This window comes from Abramis brama (genome assembly GCF_963993115.1).
Source record: "Abramis brama genome assembly, chromosome: 18".
In the NCBI taxonomy this organism is placed as follows: Eukaryota; Metazoa; Chordata; class Actinopteri; order Cypriniformes; family Leuciscidae; genus Abramis; species Abramis brama.
In genome coordinates this window covers 14,369,649-14,387,855 of record NC_139980.1, presented here as the reverse complement: position 1 = coordinate 14,387,855, position 18,207 = coordinate 14,369,649, and the positions used below count along the sequence as shown (strand labels likewise).

The window sequence follows — 18,207 nt, the reverse complement described above, 5'->3', positions numbered from 1 at the left end:
CATTCATCTTTGGTTACAAATGAAGATATTTGAATAAAATCTGAGAGATTTCTGTCCCTCCATGGACAGCTACGCAACTACCACTTTCAAGGCCTAGAAAGGTAGTAAAAACATCATAAAAGTAAACCATGTGACTCAGTGGTTTAACCTCGATTTTATGAAGCAACGCAAGTGCTTTGTTTCTCCAAAAAAAAAAAATAATTTATCCCTTTATTTATAAAATATTAACCTGCAATCCGTGTTCATGAGAGCACCACGACACATTGACATGAGAGCAGACATTGTTGCGTCGATATGCATTGGAGATTAATATTTTGTAAATAAAGTGGCAAATTATGTGTGTTTTTTTGCACAAACAAAGCACTCACGTTGCTTCATTATAATTGAGGTTAAACCTCTGGAGTCACTCGAGATTACTTTAATGTCTTTAAAACCTTTCTGGGGCTTGAAAGTGGTAGTTGCGTAGGCTGTCAATGGAGGAACAGAAAGCATTTAATTTGTGTTCCGAATATGAACGGATCTCTTCCGGCTTTGGAACGACACCAGGGTGAGTAATAATGACATCATTTTATTTTTTTGGGTGAACTAACCTTCATTGCAGCTATTTAGGGTGGGGGAGTATATAGTCTATACATAAATAGATTCCTTTCGAAGTTTGTATAGAAAATCGAAAATTAATGTGACTCAGCTAAATGAAGCTTTAACACTCTTTTTGTGCTGCAGTTTGTGATGCTGCTGCAAATTATGGAGGATATTTGAAGTGCTTCCACTTTCAGATGTGGCCTGTTTATGGCATAATATGTTTATTATTTCTTCAATTAATCAAAGAAGTTACAATTTGTTTTCTTTTTATTTAAAAAAAAAAAACCATCCCAAATCCTGGCCAATGTTATCATCCAAACAGTGTGCCAAATTGAAGGCTAAGTTAAAATCATTAAATTGAAGTTAAATCACTAGGACATTTTCTTTTAAAAAAGCACAGACTACATAGTAATTATATTTATACATTTATACCCCATTGCAATAGTCCCTTTACAGACATTGCTCTCATAAAAAATACAATTTCTTACATCATGTAGATCTTTAAACCCACTAAGGTCCAACAATAGATATTTTAGAAAAATATATATTTTAGTCAAAATTTCAAGCTAAATAGAATAGCTTCAGAATTGTTAGTCAATAAGAAATGGAAATTGCATTGGTCTTTTCATCCCAATTGTGACATGTATCTGAGTGAAATGGCTTCTTAAATGAGGGGAAAAAAATAGGACTGGACTTAATTTTGTCCATTGAGAATTAATTAGATTGTTGTTGTTTGCTAATTGCTGAAATCTCATGTGAGTGACATATTGCTGGAGGGAGAGGTTGAATGTGTAAATCAATTATAATCAACAAACACTGCATTTCAAAAAACAGTAATAATTGTAAAATTTGTTTTCATTGTGATTTTAAAATATCAATTTGTTCAAAATGATCTGCAACAGCATGGGAAGGTTTGAGCATAACTACTGGGCGATATGGCAAAAAAAAAAATTCCATATCATACAATATCAATATCACAATATTCATTGACCTACCATTAATGGGGAAGGAAATGCTTTCCACATATTTGTTAGACTTTGAGAATGAATATAAACATGTAAACTTGTTTGTTCAAAATTAAACTCCACAGAGTAGAGGACATTAAACATTAAACCTTTTACATTAAATCCATTTTATTTCAATTTTCAATTTTTATTGAATTTCACCTGTTCATGTCCTCATATATTGAGACGGCAGATGCTGAAAACACCGTCAGCGTCAACTACTATGGTTTGTCTTTGACTCTGAATAAACCAAAGCATAACCTGTAGTCGTCTTTCAGACATGATAGGCAGATATATGGCCATGATGATTGAACGGAAATGTTATGTAGGTCTAGCCGTTCTGTTCCAGCCCTGTTTGTAATTGTTTCATGTAGAAATGCCACTGTAATAAAAGAAATTCAGATGACATTTAAACTTGGTTCTCTCCTGTCATACTCCCTCTATGTCTTAAGTTTGCCTCTTCTGCCTGAAAAGTGTTGTTGAATGACTGGTAGGTTTGACAAAGTTGAATGGTAGTTGTGTAATGCTTTTGGCATTTGGGAAGGGTAGGGAATTAGGAAAGCATATACTGATCAGTGTTTCCCACAGGATTTTGTAAGACTGTGGGGTGAACCTCTGTTCCCTTTTGGGGGTCAGGTGGCAAGAACATTATGTACATTTTAAAGGTGCAGTAAGCGATTTCTGAGAAACGCTATTGCAAGTGGATCAAACCGAGCAGCAAAACACACTTGTAGCCAATCAGCAGTAGGGGGCGTGTCCACTCATGATGGGGGGGGAGAGAGAGAGAGAGAGCGCAAGAGGGAGATTTAAAGTAATAATAACAATTATTACTGGAAATAACAATTATTACTGGAAAAACCTGAAAAGGTTTATTTAAGTTTATTTTATTTGTATCTTTTCTCTATTGTAATTATTTTCCCCTGAACATAGCACATACCAATACCGTGACATTAAAACCGTGATGATAACCAAATTTTTAAGTAATTCAAACCAAGTTATTTACTGCAGTAACACTAACTAAACCATGGTATTGTGGCAGATATGTGGGATATTCACATTGAATGTTATTATATTATTAATGTAGACATGTATTAAAGGAGTAATGGAATATTAATTACAGTATTTTTTTACAGTATTGTTTTACTGGACATTCTCGTTGGAGGGGCAGCGGTGTTGTTCAAACGCGCGGTCAGACGCAAACGCGGGAAGCGCGCGGGCGCGCTGGTTAAACTCCGCGAGCGCGGCCTCCGCACTGCACTACCCAGTATTCATCTTGCGAATCTCCGATCTCTTCCTAACAAAATGGACGAACTTCTTCTCCTCACCCGCACTATCAAGGATTTTTTAAACTCCGCTGCTCTGTGCTTCACTGAAACCTGGCTGAGTGAAGCCATACCGGACAACGCACTACATCTGCCGGGCTTCCAGCTGTTCCGAGCGGATCGCATCGCGGAACTAACGGGGAAAACGAGAGGTGGTGGATTGTGTTTCTTCATTAACGAAAGTTGGTGTTCAGATGTAACAACACTGAAGAAGATGTGCTCTCCTAATTTAGAGGCGCATTTCATAAACTGTAAACCTTTCTACTCGCCGCGGGAGTTTTCCTCATTCATTCTCGCGAATGTTTACATTCCTCCAGACGCGTGTGTGAGCGCAGCGCTACAACAGCTGGCTGAACATATAGCTGAAATGGAACAAAGGTACCCAGACTCTCTTTTAATCATTCTTGGGGATTTTAACAAAGCAAATCTCTCCCGTGAACTGCCAAAATACAGACAGCATGTTACATGTCCTACCAGAGACAGTAATATATTGGACCACTGTTACACCACGATAAAGAATGCGTATCACTCCGTCCCACGGGCAGCTTTGGGGCTCTCTGATCACTGTTTGGTTCATCTTATACCGACCTACAGGCAGAAACTGAAATCAGCTAAACCTGTAATAAGGACTGTAAAAAGATGGACCAATGAAGCAGAGCAGGATCTACAGGCCTGCTTCGATTGCACTGATTGGACTGTTTTTGAAGCTGCAGCCACCGATCTGGATGAGCTCACAGATACTGTAACATCATATATCAGTTTCTGTGAGGATACATGCATTCCTACCAGGACATTCTTATCATTCACTAATGATAAACCATGGTTTACTGGGAAACTCAAACAGCTTCGTCATGCCAAAGAAGATGCTTACAGAAGTGGGGATAAAATCTTGTATAACCAGGCCAGAAACAGACTGACAAAGGAGATCAGAGTTGCTAAAAAAAGCTACTCTGAAAAGCTGAAAAACCAGTTTTCAGCCAACGACCCCGCATCAGTCTGGAGAGGCCTGAGGAACATCACCAACTACAAATCACCATCCCCCCCATCTGTGGAGAATCAACAACTGGCTGACACTCTCAATGCATTCTATTGCAGGTTTGAGAAGCCCAGACTCACACCTCACACCCGCTCTGATGTGCACTTCACACATCCACCATCACCTCCTGCAACCCCTCTCCTCCCCCCTTCTGCCATCCAACCTGAGCTTAAGGTCTGCGTGGAGGACGTGAGCAGAGTCTTCAAAAAACAGAAGACTAGGAAAGCTTCAGGCCCAGACGGCATCTCATCTGCTTGTCTAAAAGCCTGTGCTGACCAACTGGCCCCAGTCTTCACGCAGATCTTCAACAGATCATTGGAGCAGTGTGAAGTTCCCTGCTGCTTCAAACGCTCCACTATCATCCCGGTTCCCAAAAAAACTAAAATCACTGGACTTAATGACTACAGACCTGTCGCTCTCACGTCTGTGGTCATGAAGTCGTTTGAAAGACTGGTGTTGGCCTATCTGAAGGACATCACTGGACCCCTGCTGGATCCCTTTCAGTTTGCTTACAGAGCAAACAGGTCTGTGGATGATGCAGTCAACATGGGACTGCACTATATCCTGCAACATCTTGACAGACCTGGGACTTATGCACGGATCTTATTCGTGGACTTCAGTTCGGCCTTCAATACCATCATCCCTGATCTTCTCACAGCCAAACTGACTCAGCTCTCCATGCCATCCTCAATCTGTCAGTGGATCTCCAGCTTCCTGACGGACCGGCAGCAGCTAGTGAGACTGGGGAAACTCACATCCAGGACCCTCACCATCAGCACTGGCGCCCCCCAAGGGTGCATTCTCTCCCCACTGCTCTTCTCCCTTTACACTAATGACTGCACTTCTAAAGACCCCTCTGTCAAGCTCCTGAAATTTGCAGACGACACCACTGTCATCGGTCTCATCCAAAATGGTGACGAGTCTGCTTACAGACTGGGGGTTGAACAGCTGGCTGTCTGGTGCAGTTATAACAACCTTGAGCTGAACACACTCAAAACAGTGGAGATGATTGTGGACTTCAGGAGAAACACCCCAGCACTCCCCCCTCTCACCATCATGAACAGCACTGTGGAAGCAGTGGAGTCATTCAGGTTCCTGGGCTCTACCATCTCTCAGGACCTGAAGTGGGCAAATCACATTGACTCCATTGTGAAAAAGGCCCAGCAGAGACTGTACTTCCTTCGCCAGCTGAAGAAGTTCAATCTGCCACAGGAGCTGCTGATCCAGTTCTACTCAGCCATCATTGAGTCTGTTTTAAGCACTTCCATCACTGTCTGGTTTGGTTCAGCTTCCAAATTGGACATCAGGAGACTGCAGCGGACAGTCCGGACTGCAGAGAGGATTATTGGTGCCCCCCTGCCAACCCTCCAGGACCTGTACTCTTCCAGAGTGAGGAAGAGAGCAGGTAAAATCATCACAGACTCCACTCACCCTGGACACCACCTGTTTGAACTGTTACCGTCAGGACGGCGACACAGATCACTGGCCACAAGAACATCCAGGCACAGGAACAGTTTCTTTCCACAGGCCATTTCCCTTCTGAACACTTAACATGCCCCCAAGGCATATGCCTGTAAGTGCAATACTCCCACTGTCTAGTGCAATATTCTCTAACTCAGGTGATATTTATATCTATATTATTCATACTACTCAAAATACTGTAAATATGTTTATAATCTGTAACATGCGCTAGACTCCCACTGTCTGGTGCAATATTCTCTAACTCAGGTGATATTTATATTTATATTATTCATACTACTCAAAATACTGTAAATATGTTCATAATCTGTAAATGTTTATTCGGACTAAACCCAACTGTGACCCTACTTTTTTACTTTTATACAATTTTTATTTATTTTTTATATATTTTTATTCTTAGAATTTGTATTACTATGTTTCTTGTTGTATTTGTATTTGTATATGTGCACTGGAAGCTTCAGTACCAAGAAAAATTCCTTGTGGGTGCAAGCACACTTGGCAATAAAGCTCTTTCTGATTCTGATTCTGATTCTGATTCTGATTTTTGTGATTAAGCTATAGCATGCATTTATACTAAATATATTTATGCTACTGTTTTTCATACAAATACCATAGAAACCATATAGTTACATTTTACCATGACATTGAGGTCCTATATGCGTGGTTTTAACTGTGGTTATCGTGATCTAAATTATCTAGCATGGTGGATGGTGTCGGGATGTTAAGTGAGCTCTTAGTCAATGCGTTACCCGAGTATTGGATTTTATTTTGCAAACAACATAACTCTTGTCGACCTCCTTAGTGGTTTTTATTTTATTTATTTTTACAGCGGAAGCCAAAATGAGTCCACATTTCAGCTCTGTAAACCACAGCGGGAGCTGGTGAGCTAGGTTTGCTAATACTAACGTTAGCGAAACATGCTTCTCCACAGTTTACATTCTGAGATAACACTGCCATCTAGTGGTCAGGTTTAAACCGAACACAAAGCCACTGACACTAATCTTGGATGTAAACAAATAAATAAATATCTATACAGTGGTTTTGAGAATTGATACAGTATCAACAAACATAATATTGCATAATATTCCATCCCTGTTTTAATTTAAACTGTGAACTTCTGTTGTGCAGCACTTTGTTTGCCACAAAAACTAAAGGAATTGTTCAAATTTAATTTGATTACATTTTAAAATATGAATTAGATTTGATAGGGTTTTGTGCTTAAATGAATTACCATAAAATTATCATAAAACAGAATCCAGAAAAACGTAAATGGACGACTCAGAATTTCAGGAAAAACATAAAACGCATTTCATAGGGCACTATTATTGTTAAAATGTTTTACATTTTTACATTTGTATTTGAATTCAATTGATTAGACATCCTTTTTGATTATTAAAATGTAATTGAACCATTGAAGTACTGGAAAGATTCAGACATGCCTAGCTGTTTTGTTTACCCCTGGTCTTGCATATAACAGGTTTCAAGCAGCATGTATCGAGACTATAAATAGAGCCAGCAGGCCTGGTCTGGAGGGTACTGGTACAAACACACGGGGTCTCCAGTTACCCAACCACTCCGCCCAGCACTGCGCAATGCAGTGGGGAGCAACAAACAACTTGCTCAAATCACAACTGTATTAGGGGTAGGTCTTACAAGAGAAATGCATTTCAGGTATTGGGCAACAACCACCTCGTTCCGCCTAGACACCGATGCCATACAGGCATATGGGCCATTAGTTCGTGCCTAGGGAGGTTCGAACCCTTTGAGGTTGTATGTTTAGCAGGCAACAGGCCATGCACACACACCTCACCCTATTCGTACCATGGCAACAAGTTTGGAATGTGCCATGTGACCTTATCGGCCCAAAGACCAGAGGCCTCCTAACAACACAAACTTTCTCTCGTCTCTTTAGATCGTTGCACATGAACAGCACGCCAGCCCTAGATTCACAGTGTTTGTTCGAAATATTAGTATTACACATAGCAAAAATTACCTAGAAGGCTTCAAAATGGGCACACAATGTTTGCGCAGCAAAATTATTATTAATCTATCGACGCCAGTAAACATAATCCTGCATTGAAATGCGGACTGGAACATAACAAGTGTCCAGTTTCATGCTCGATTTTTATATCCCTAATCAGTGGCACCCTGTTAGACTGTCAGACTGTATGGGATTCTTGACCTTTATGAACAGTACACAAGTATGCAGACACGAATGCTTGTAGAGCATTCAATATTTCAATATTGTTTATGTTGTTTTTTAGTGGTTCAGATTTTCACTGGTCTCTTTTTTCCTATTTACCAGCATATATTATATTATATTATATTATATTATATTATATTAACAACCCTATTAAATGTTAGATCTTAGAATCTTAAAATGAATGCTTTTTCATTCTGTTCATTATAATCTTGGGATGCTTAAACTTATTTGTAGAATTTTAAATGATTGATTGTTTTTAGCTATTGTTTAATTTTTGTAATTTATATGCTAAAGCATATCTTCTATAACTATTTAATGTTGGTTTGGATATACTGATTCACATTTCTTTCTCAACTGTTAACGTTGACTTAGAACATAAAGGACTGTGTTAACGAGGATACTCACCGGGCATATAGCTTATACTGCGGTTACCACACCTCAAAACAGATGTTGTATTTCAAGATGTTTGTCAGGTTTTTGTCCTTAAAATGCTCTTGTGTGAGACTAATTTCTTAAGCATCTAATCCCAAGCCTCCGTTGCTAATTGCAAAACGTCATTTTAGAGCTATTAACGGACACTTCAGCCACTGATAGCTCTGGCAGTCTAATGTCGTTATTAATACAGTTATTAGAGAGAGAGAGAGAGAGAGAATACTAATAGCAAAACTAAGATTATCTGCACCTCGCTAGTGAGAAACGTCAGAGCAACGATGACAACACGCGAGTGTGTGTCCGTACTGTATGTGTGTACGTTTAAGTGGGAGAGAGAGCGCGAGGAAAATATATGTGCTTTTCCATAATAACTAATACAAGCAAAATACATAATAAAACGTAATATTGTGGCAAAGAAATTATCCTATTGTTTACTATGTTTATTTGCTCGGTCAGTGTCTTTGTGGGCTGTAAAGACCTTTGAAATAACTGAAATCATCTGGCGAAGTGATATGGAGCTGTAATGCGGTCAAGACCTGCCTGGAACTACTTTAGCCGTGTGTTTCCCTGAAAATAATAGCAGACATTAGAACATTGTCAACCACTCAGAATCAAGCATTCAACAGCCCCGTAGTATAAAATCAATTAATTAATTAAGTGTGCTTGCTGAAAGCAGCACACTTATTGTTCTTCTTAAGTTTTCTTATTCTTATTCTTCTTATTATTATTATTCCCGGGAGAGAAATTTTGGCCAGCTCCTGCGCCTAGGCCCTTTGACACAGAGACACCGTTCCAACTTTAAAACGTCCGGTCAGTACCGTTGTAAGTTGCTCGCGAAGATGACATCACAAGTCCATGTCGTTCGTCCGCCATATTGGATTGAACAGAAAGCGAAACTAAATTTTCACAGGTCACAAATTTGGTCCAAACTTCACGAAACTGGACGTACATGATCCTTGGACCAAGCCTCACAAAAGTTACTAGAAGGATTTTTGATTTTCGGAAGCATTTGCCCGTCACAGCCAAATGAAATCAGCGGCGTAGTCGCCAAACAGGAAGTCGTCCATATCTCAGGAACTCTGTCACGTATCGAAACCAAACTTTGTACATGAACTCGGGACTCCAATGTGAGGATGCACAAGATCTGTTTTTTATTTTATTTATTTTTTATTTTATTTTTTATTTCAGGCTAATTGACAAACCCATTTACTTATGTCTATGCAAAAGAGTTTCACCTCACACTTTTAATGTTAATGCATTTAGACAGTAGGTGGCACTGTTGTATTACATTTCACAGAGCTGCCAAGTCAGTGTATAGACTGCATTCGTTTTTACTAGGTTTGGGTAAAAAAAATGCAGGGCCTGAATTTCGTTTTTTAACTGTGTTTGTGCGCGCGGGAAATATGCTGCGCATAACAATAGAAAACAAGGAGAAACGTGCAGTCACATGCTCAAACAATCAACAACGTCGCTCTATAGGTGTGTTCCATTTGACCGTAAGTGGACTGCGAAGTTATATCATATCATATATATCATATCTGTGCGACCCCGTCGTTTACTTTCTTTGATGACGTTTGCAGGGCGTTCCAAATGAGCGGTTATTGTCAGTGAAGTCCACTTCAACTGATATACCGTGCTCAGGGAGTAGGGGAGCAGTGAACACTGCGTATGGACCCTGTCCAATGGAACGCACCTTAGATGTGTAAAAACAAGTGGAAAGCGCGGGCGCGCCGCTGTCTCCTTTCCACAAGCGCTATAAAAGCTAACCTTGCAGGAATGGTTTAAATTATGCGCAATCCCCACATTCCCGCACCGAAATTCAAGCCCTGAAATGGCAGCGGGATGTGTAACTCTAGCATATGGCGCATATGTCATATAAAGTTAGGCAAGGCCAAACAGCGTTATCCATGTTGTTGCGATTGCATCGCTAGAGTAAGCTAATAGTGAAACTGATGTCGTTTTTCATTTAATTACAATATGAGGACTGACGGTAGGCTATAAAAATCAGCGTTTCTGTGTAGGTGATGACAACCATCTTGACAGCAGCAATCAAATCATTGCTAATTATGGTAGACCTTAATTTGAGATAGTAAATTTGTTCCTAATCAAAGGGAGCACTCAACCACAGAACAGCTGGGTGAGTTTTGTATTGGCTTATTGGATACAGTAAATGAATACTGTCAACTTCTTTTCAAATACTATTTCATCACCCAAAACACTCCCACTCTCTGCTGTATATTCATAACCAATTATTTCAAAACCAACAACCAAGCCACATAAACAATGCCATTGGCACTAGTCTACATTGCAGACATGTCTCTTAATGCACATAACTTTTCACCTTTTTGCACAATCTTGAAAAAAGTACTATTGTTGAAATTCTCAGATCAAGCAAACTTCAACGCACCCTTATCCACTACCTGCTAACGTTAGTGAACCGCACCCGAGCAAGGACACTTCGCAGTTCCTCCGGAAATGCATTTTTCTAGTTTGTATTAATATTTAACCTTACATAAAAGTTGAACAGATGACGTAGTGTAGACAGTGCATGCATATACTGTTTTCTATTTCGCTACCTATTGCGCTTCAACTGTTTAAAATCACTTGTTTTTAATCCGCAATGCTTAAAAACTCATTCAAAATGATAAGCTTTCATGACTGATATTATAATAATATTATATTATATTATATTTATATATATTTGCTTCTAATATTAGCCAGTAATATCAACTAAAAATTAACACCTTTTAATCTTTTGACATAATCATAGGCCTAATATGTAACCATGTAGGAAGGTTAACATTCAACAAACACCACCACTTCCCTGCTATTCTTAGCAATTGTGGTTTCTTAATTTAAAGTTACAAGGCATGTTTTCACTCACATTTCCTTTGGTGACTTTCATTTGAAATCAGCTGCCCCAACTGTAAAAAAAGACATGTATGGGACAAGTCAGGTGTCAATAGCTACCTTCTCCTGTCATAATTTAATTAACATTGACAAATATAGATCACAAGAGAGTTTTACTATAAATATGCAAATAAATGTAATGTGTCGATTTGTAATTAGCATAACTTCCTCCTCGGAACAGACTTCAAATATTCAGATCGGAATAGAGATGTTTCCAGTCTTCTGATCATATACAGTGGTCTTTAATATTTTTAGTAAACACATTTATTATATCAGAATGTTAAAATAGGTCGCAGCTCGACTTCCATGGTCTCTATTTCGGTCTCTTTCTGAGATTCTCTCAGTGCAGGTGGTGGTTGCCTCTACCAGAGAACAGAATAAGTCATTTGTTCCTGTTGCCTCTCTTCTGCTTTCCCAGCGCTGCCTCTTCCTCTCACATTGCTCAGCGCTTCTTATTTCTCCTGAACACAGAAGCTGTCAAACTCCGTCAACAGAAATGCAGATCTTTAACAAATCAATAGCTCCTCTACAGCCGTTTAATGTTTCTGTCATAGAGATTGTAATGAGATCTCATAATAACTGCTGTAAACTCGAACCTCAACAACCTTAATAATGAGTGGTTGTGGCACTTTTCACAAATAGGGTGCAAAATAGAATGTGAATCGGTAAAAAAAAACAAAAAAATTTAATTAGTGAAAGATGTTAATAGTCAACCTCAGGTGGTCAGATTAAATATTCTACTTTTCCCGCCCTTAATTATCCTTTATTTTTTTATTTAGCCCTGTTACTAAAATTTGGGATGCGTTTAATTGCTGTATAAAATCTTGATTGATGATATGAATGAATGATATTTGTAATTTTCAAGGAATAAGTATAAAATGACCATCAAAATTAAATTTAAAATACAAGTATGTAAAATAAAAAAATAAAAAAAGTTCATTATAATGGGTAAAAAAATGTATTAAAATATTGAATACACAAGATTGGGATGCGTCAAGCATGAATTATGGGCGTTTTAAATATTTAGAAATGTGCGGAGATAGTAGCTTATTAGTAACAGCTGAAGATTGCTTTTATAATGCTAGAAAATAATTGACAGCTTTTTAGTGATTATAAAGGGACTGCTATTTGCGCACTTTCTAGGCAATATATTATCCAGCAGCCACATTACATACTGCAAAGTTTTGGGAGTGACATCTGCTAAATTCATGTATTTGAGCGATTATTATTGTCATGTACAGTGTGCATGATTTTTTTTTTCCTTTTCCCAAAAAAACAAATTGTCTCTCATTTGATTGGGTGGACCATCTGTCAATCTGAGTGGGCCAGTGCAACCCTGGCCTCGCCATTGCCATAAACATTGATTTACACCCCCAAAATATGGAATTCATTTTATTTCTGCAGGTCTTAAAAAGCCTTAAATTTGATTTGAAAGCCCTGCAGATGCCATGTGAAACATCTTTCACAGTCGGCTGCTCTCAGTTTGAGCTCAGTGTTAAACCTGCTTTATAATGGCTCTTTAATAAGTAAATAGTAACAGCTGAAGTTCAGTCAGGTCTAGCTAAAGCTAAATTTAACCCTTGAACTCAGACCCTGCCCACAGGGAGGCATTCACTCCTAATCCCAGGTCTAAATCAGAAAATCAGTGATTTCCGGACCTTGGGAATGCCACAGACATCTGACGTTCCCCTGAGCAACAAAAAGAGAGAAGGTGACTTACAGTTTCACTATGTATCTTTCCAGACCTCATTGCACATTCACTTATTCCACTCACTCAAGGGCAAACATATGTCTTGTATACTAATATTCCCCTGGCAGAACTGTTTCCTGTTCCAGTCCCAGCCCATAAAGCAGTAATCTACTACAACGCTTGCTGATAAATCACCAAACAACCATTGAAATATTTGGCTTTTAAAGTTGTGATGTAATTGCAGTGAAAATTGAACACACATAGCCTCAACCGCCAAGCTTGTCATTTTGCGCTTCACTCAACGAAAACAAATCTGTGCTGCTAGCCTCTGTGTTAGTTCCTTGGGCAACAGCGTTCCAGATTGCAGCGTTAATTATAAATGTGAAACAGATGACGTAGATAATAAATGAAATGCATTAAAAATGAGATATGTGGAAGTCGCACAGCATTGAAGGACATCTGTCAGCCTCACACTTTCTTCAATTGAATAAATGTCAGATAAAATTAGCCTGGCTAGTATGTTTGTTAGCCCTTTTTTAATATTTCTTAACTGATTTTGAGTAAGTATTGTCTAAAAATTGCAACAATTTTGGGTATTTCTATTATTTTTTGGTGTTGCTGCTGTAATTAAATTGTATTATTTAGTCCTGTGGAATTTGCCAACTTGCTCTTTAGATATCAGTTATTGAAAAGCATGTATTGATTAGCGCATAATTTACATCACATTTTAGCATGTATTTTTAAAATTGGAATGATATTGTAATATAACGTTTTACTGTATTTTTAAATTAAATAATTGCAGCTTGGCTGAACATAAATGTCCTTGACCCTATTATGAGACTGTTGTGTCAGTTCATAAGGTCTGTGTTGTGGTTTAGTAGGTAATGCACAAACTCATTGGATTGGATTGGATTGGATTGGATCTCTCCCCAATAGTTTCTTGTTCTCGACGTTCTGTTATGAAAAAGCATTAAGGCTGTAAATAAATTAAATATAGAATATATGAAAACAAAGAGTTCATATTGAGACACATCTCTCTCTTTCTTTCTCTTTCTTTTAGAGGAGTAATGATGAGAATGGGAACTGTTCTGGGAACAGTATGGAGTTCCCGACCACTAATCTGTATGAGCTGGAGAGCAGAGTGTTCACTGATCACTGGTCCATCCCGTACAAGAGAGAGGAATCACTCGGAAAGTGCCTCATCGCCTCCACCTGCCTGGCCAGACATGGTAAGTTCTTCTAGCTTTTTTACATGCTTGTCTGCATGTTTGTGTACTCTAGAAAGAAATGAAAAATCTGAAATCTTGTTTCCTCTCTCTAGGCCTGGCTGATGCAGATGAGAACTGTAAGAGGTTCATTGACCGCTGCATGCCTGAGGCCTTCAAAAAGGTTTGTGTGTGTTTGGATAAGCAGGCATGTGAATGCATAAGCTCTACCAGGTGTTTGTTAGAAATGGTTATAAACGACGAGATGTGATGAGATTAATAATTCAGATGTTAAATGCTGTTGTAGTTGCTGACGTCTAGTGCAGTGCACAAGTGGGGGACAGAGATTCATGAGGGCATCTATAACATGCTGATGCTGCTGGTGGATCTGGTCGCGGAGAGAGTCAAACAGGATCCCATACCCATCGGCCTCATGGGAGTTCTTACTATGGTACACACACCCTTTTGATTTTACATTCTAGTAACTGTGGTTAGCTCGTACTAGGACTATAACTGGATTATATGACTAAAATAATTGTATATTTTTGGTGATATCCTATATGTATTTGCTCTTCAATATTAACATTTTTACCAAACAGTCATTGTAGGCATATAGACTCAATAAAATATAGTAAGTGTAGACAAAGTCTACATTTTATATATATACATGTATATGTATGTATATGTAATGTATGTGTATATATATATATATACATATACACATACAAACATATATATATGTTTGAATAAGACGAAGTCGTCATTTGAATTCTCCAGGATTTCCGGGAGACGTGTGTGTTGCGTTCTTTAAAGGAGAACTCCGGTCAATTTTTTGTAAATTTGGAGTGCTGTCAATACAGAGAACAACGACAAAAATCGGTGTTGCCTACACTGTGTTATCCTCTTTTTAAAATGTGCACCCTGTTGACTTCAATGGGGCAAGTTTTAAACCTGCTTTTAGCCTCTTAACATCCTTGATGTGTCATTACCATTAAGTGCCAAGCCATGTTAGATGATTCCTTCAGAGTGAACCCGGTGAATCTGACTGCAGTATATGTGAAAGATATGAATAAAAGCGATGTTATTTCAGCCAGCACTCATACCTGTATTTACATCCTGTTTTCGGTCGAAGTCTACAGTAGTCGATTGTCGAGTTCACGCGCGTGATCATAGGTAACTAAACCTATGCGCGTGAACTCGACAATATATACACGGTGTAGGCAACACCGATTTTTGTCGTTGTTCTCTGTATTGACAGCACTCCAAATTTACAAAAAAATGAGCTCAATGTTAAAATTGACCGGAGTTCTCCTTTAATGGTCCGCCGGGAAACAAAGCCGTTGTGAAGCCAAACCCCCTCATGGAAGAAGAAAGCCGTAGTGTTTACAACTATGACAATGAGTTCTTATCAGATCAAATATACACTGGATTTTCAAAAGTATGCGAAGTTTGCGGCACCATTGTTGCAGTAAACTTGCACAACGTTCTTGAATGAATAATGTATTGGTTCCATGCCGGTCTGTTGTCGTAGGGACATCGACTTTACATTTTCATGCCCCTAAACATAACGCAGAACAAAACGAACTGTGATTGGTTGCTTTATATGTCGGCCAGACGTCCACTTGGGTGGTCCTTGGCCAATGAAATCTGGCTGAAGGTTTGGCTACATGAGACTATCGACTATAGAATTTTAAAAATGGGTGATATTTAACACATCTATGTTTGCACTATGCCTGACTATATATATGGAACTCAAGGATTTCTCTGTTTGAAAGATAATAAAACTAGTTTAATGACATATTAGTCTTAAGAAAAATGGTCAATGTTTCGTAATTTCATATCTCCAGTAAATTCACAGCAAATATATTGTGAATATAGCCCTGCACCAGACTATCTTTTGGTGAACATGTTTTCCCTGTGTTGTTTTATTGACAGGCTTTTAACCCTGATAACGAGTATCACTTTAAGAATCGGATGAAGGCCTGTCAGAGGAACTGGGCGGAAGTGTTTGGAGAGGACAGCATGTTTGCTGTTTCTCCCAGCTCCAGCTACCAGAAGGTACTGTACATGTTCATGTGTGGGTGTGTATGTGTGCTTTTGGCTTGACGGTTGACTTGACAGTCCTAGTTAATGGACAGAAAAACTGGTTTTGTAGTTTCTAACATGTATGTTGTCAGGAAAATAGTGGCAAAGTGTTTTTTTTTTTTTCAGAAGTACCTTTGCACGTGTGTGTGTGTGTGTGTGTGTGTGTGTGTGTGTGTGTGTGTGTGTGTGTGTGTGTGTGTGTGTGTGTGTGTGTGTGTGTGTGTGTGCGTGTGTGTGTGTGTGTGTTTGATGGGAGGATAATGAATGAAAAATCAGCAAGTTTATGATTTAGAAATTGTACTTTTGTTGTATTTCTGCAAGTAATGAGCCTGTTAATTGCAAAGAAATAAAGAGTAATTTAGACCATGAAACATGCTATTCTAAATGTATTCTCTAAGATAAATTGATATAATTTGCAAAGAAGGCATTAAGACACATTTTTTGTGTATGAAATTTCATGAAATTTAACACCTATTCTGTGTTCTGATTGGATCAGGAGCCTCACGGCTGGCTGGTGGACTTAGTGAATCGGGTAAGAGCTTCAATCACGCACACTGATGGAAGAAATCATATTATATTACTTCACATTAGACATCAGGCAAATCTATATGGTATTCGATATCTCTAAGCATCTCTTTCTTATGTCTGCAGTTTGGAGAGATGGGAGGCTTCACAGCAATTCAGTGCAAGCTCAACCAGGAAGAATTAGAGATCGGGGTAAGACCGTGCACTCTAGACATTTCTAAATGTTCCTGATATAGAGTAGTCTTTATATTTATCTACCGCAAATGCCCAATGCCAATATTAATTGGACAACTGTTATTCTTATTATAGTAATTATCCATGTTAAACTGTCTTTCTCAATTGCACATTGGTGGCGGCTTATGGGTTGCTTGACAAATGAAATCGCATTGACTGTCAGAGCGCGGATGAAAATTCACGGGTTTCTAGTCTTACATTGACGAGAATCAAGCAATAGAATTTATTTAGCTGAAATGTTGTTTCCCGTTATTGTGATTTCTTTGTAAACACAGATGCAGCTTTCCTCAAATGTAAATCTAATCTTTGCCGATGTTCTGTTATTTCCTCAACTGATTTTTAACTACAAATACGAAAGCTTAATACGTATGTAAATGTGTAAAACACAAAATGGAAATAAACTGCAACTATGAAAACCATTACCATAACGGACTAAAACTAAACTGGATTGTAAAGAAACTTTGAAAATAGTTTCAAAGTGCCCCTATTATTAGGTTCCTAATTTTGTTTTGGACGTCTCCTACAATAGGTTTACATGAATTCAAGGTTAAAAACACTTTAATTTTCTCATAATATAAATTGCAGCATCACCTCTCGGATCGATAAAGGATTCGGTCTTTCTAAGCCCCTCCTTTTGCGAGAGCCTACTCTGCTCTGATTGGTCAGGTGGCACAGTCTGTTGTGATTGGTCTATCACTTGCAATGCGTGTATGAAACCATTGCCGTATCTGAATTTCAGCTCTGGATTAAGATTCCTCAACGCTTGATACACAGTAATACGAACAGTAACGATGTCGTCAGTTTTACCGTATCCAATCGAGCCCCGAATTCTCATCCTTTGGAAGTGCATGCAAAGTGAAAATGGTCTCTTCTCAACTTGTCGACAACACAAACTAAACTCTTCCAGGCCTCAGTTACAACTACAGTGTTTGAGGGTCAAAGTAGACTCTGTTCGCAGGCTGTCAATCAAGACCATAGACAGGCATTATGTAAATTTGTTACAAACCTACGTAGGTTTGTGCAGGAAGTAAGACTGGAATTACTGACGACTCGTTTCAGGCAGTTCAGAATCGCTTCATTCTTTCTTTTGGCAAATTTATCATAAATGTGTCATGATAAATGATTGAAACTTTGCAGACCTTTTACAATTCACATATATTATACCCTACAGGACCTATATTACACACTACATGAAAGGTAATATCCCAAAAAAAAAAGAAGCATAATGGGGGCACTTTAAAATTAAAACATACTTGAAAATGCAAAATAACCTTGTACCACACCTTAAATGTAAAAGAGACAGGCTACGAGGTTAGATATCCTACAAATGAGCAGGACTGGTCATATCCGGGTTGAAAACTCTGTTAGTATAATAATGGAATGGCAAAGAAATGAATGGCTAATTCATGTGTCATCAGGTCAACCGAGTGAAGAAGTGTCTGAATGAAGAGAGGCAGTATGAGTGAGATGCTGAGAGAGAGAGAGAGAGAGAGAGAGTTG

At 38.6% G+C, this 18,207-nt stretch overlaps 1 protein-coding gene across 4 annotated transcripts in view; it reads left to right on the top strand.

The window, feature by feature from the left end:
• usp24 (ubiquitin specific peptidase 24) overlaps positions 1–18,207 on the top strand; it is a 73,065-nt gene that overhangs the window by 1,489 nt on the left and 53,369 nt on the right. For all 4 annotated transcript variants that reach the window (XM_084092062.1, XM_084092061.1, XM_084092060.1 and 1 more), the window contains exons 2-7: positions 13,719–13,887; positions 13,980–14,047; positions 14,171–14,314; positions 15,799–15,921; positions 16,445–16,480; positions 16,600–16,665. In XM_084092062.1, coding sequence (XP_083948188.1) covers positions 13,719–13,887; positions 13,980–14,047; positions 14,171–14,314; positions 15,799–15,921; positions 16,445–16,480; positions 16,600–16,665 — 606 coding nt within the window. The remainder of the gene's footprint in view (positions 1–13,718; positions 13,888–13,979; positions 14,048–14,170; positions 14,315–15,798; positions 15,922–16,444; positions 16,481–16,599; positions 16,666–18,207) is intronic.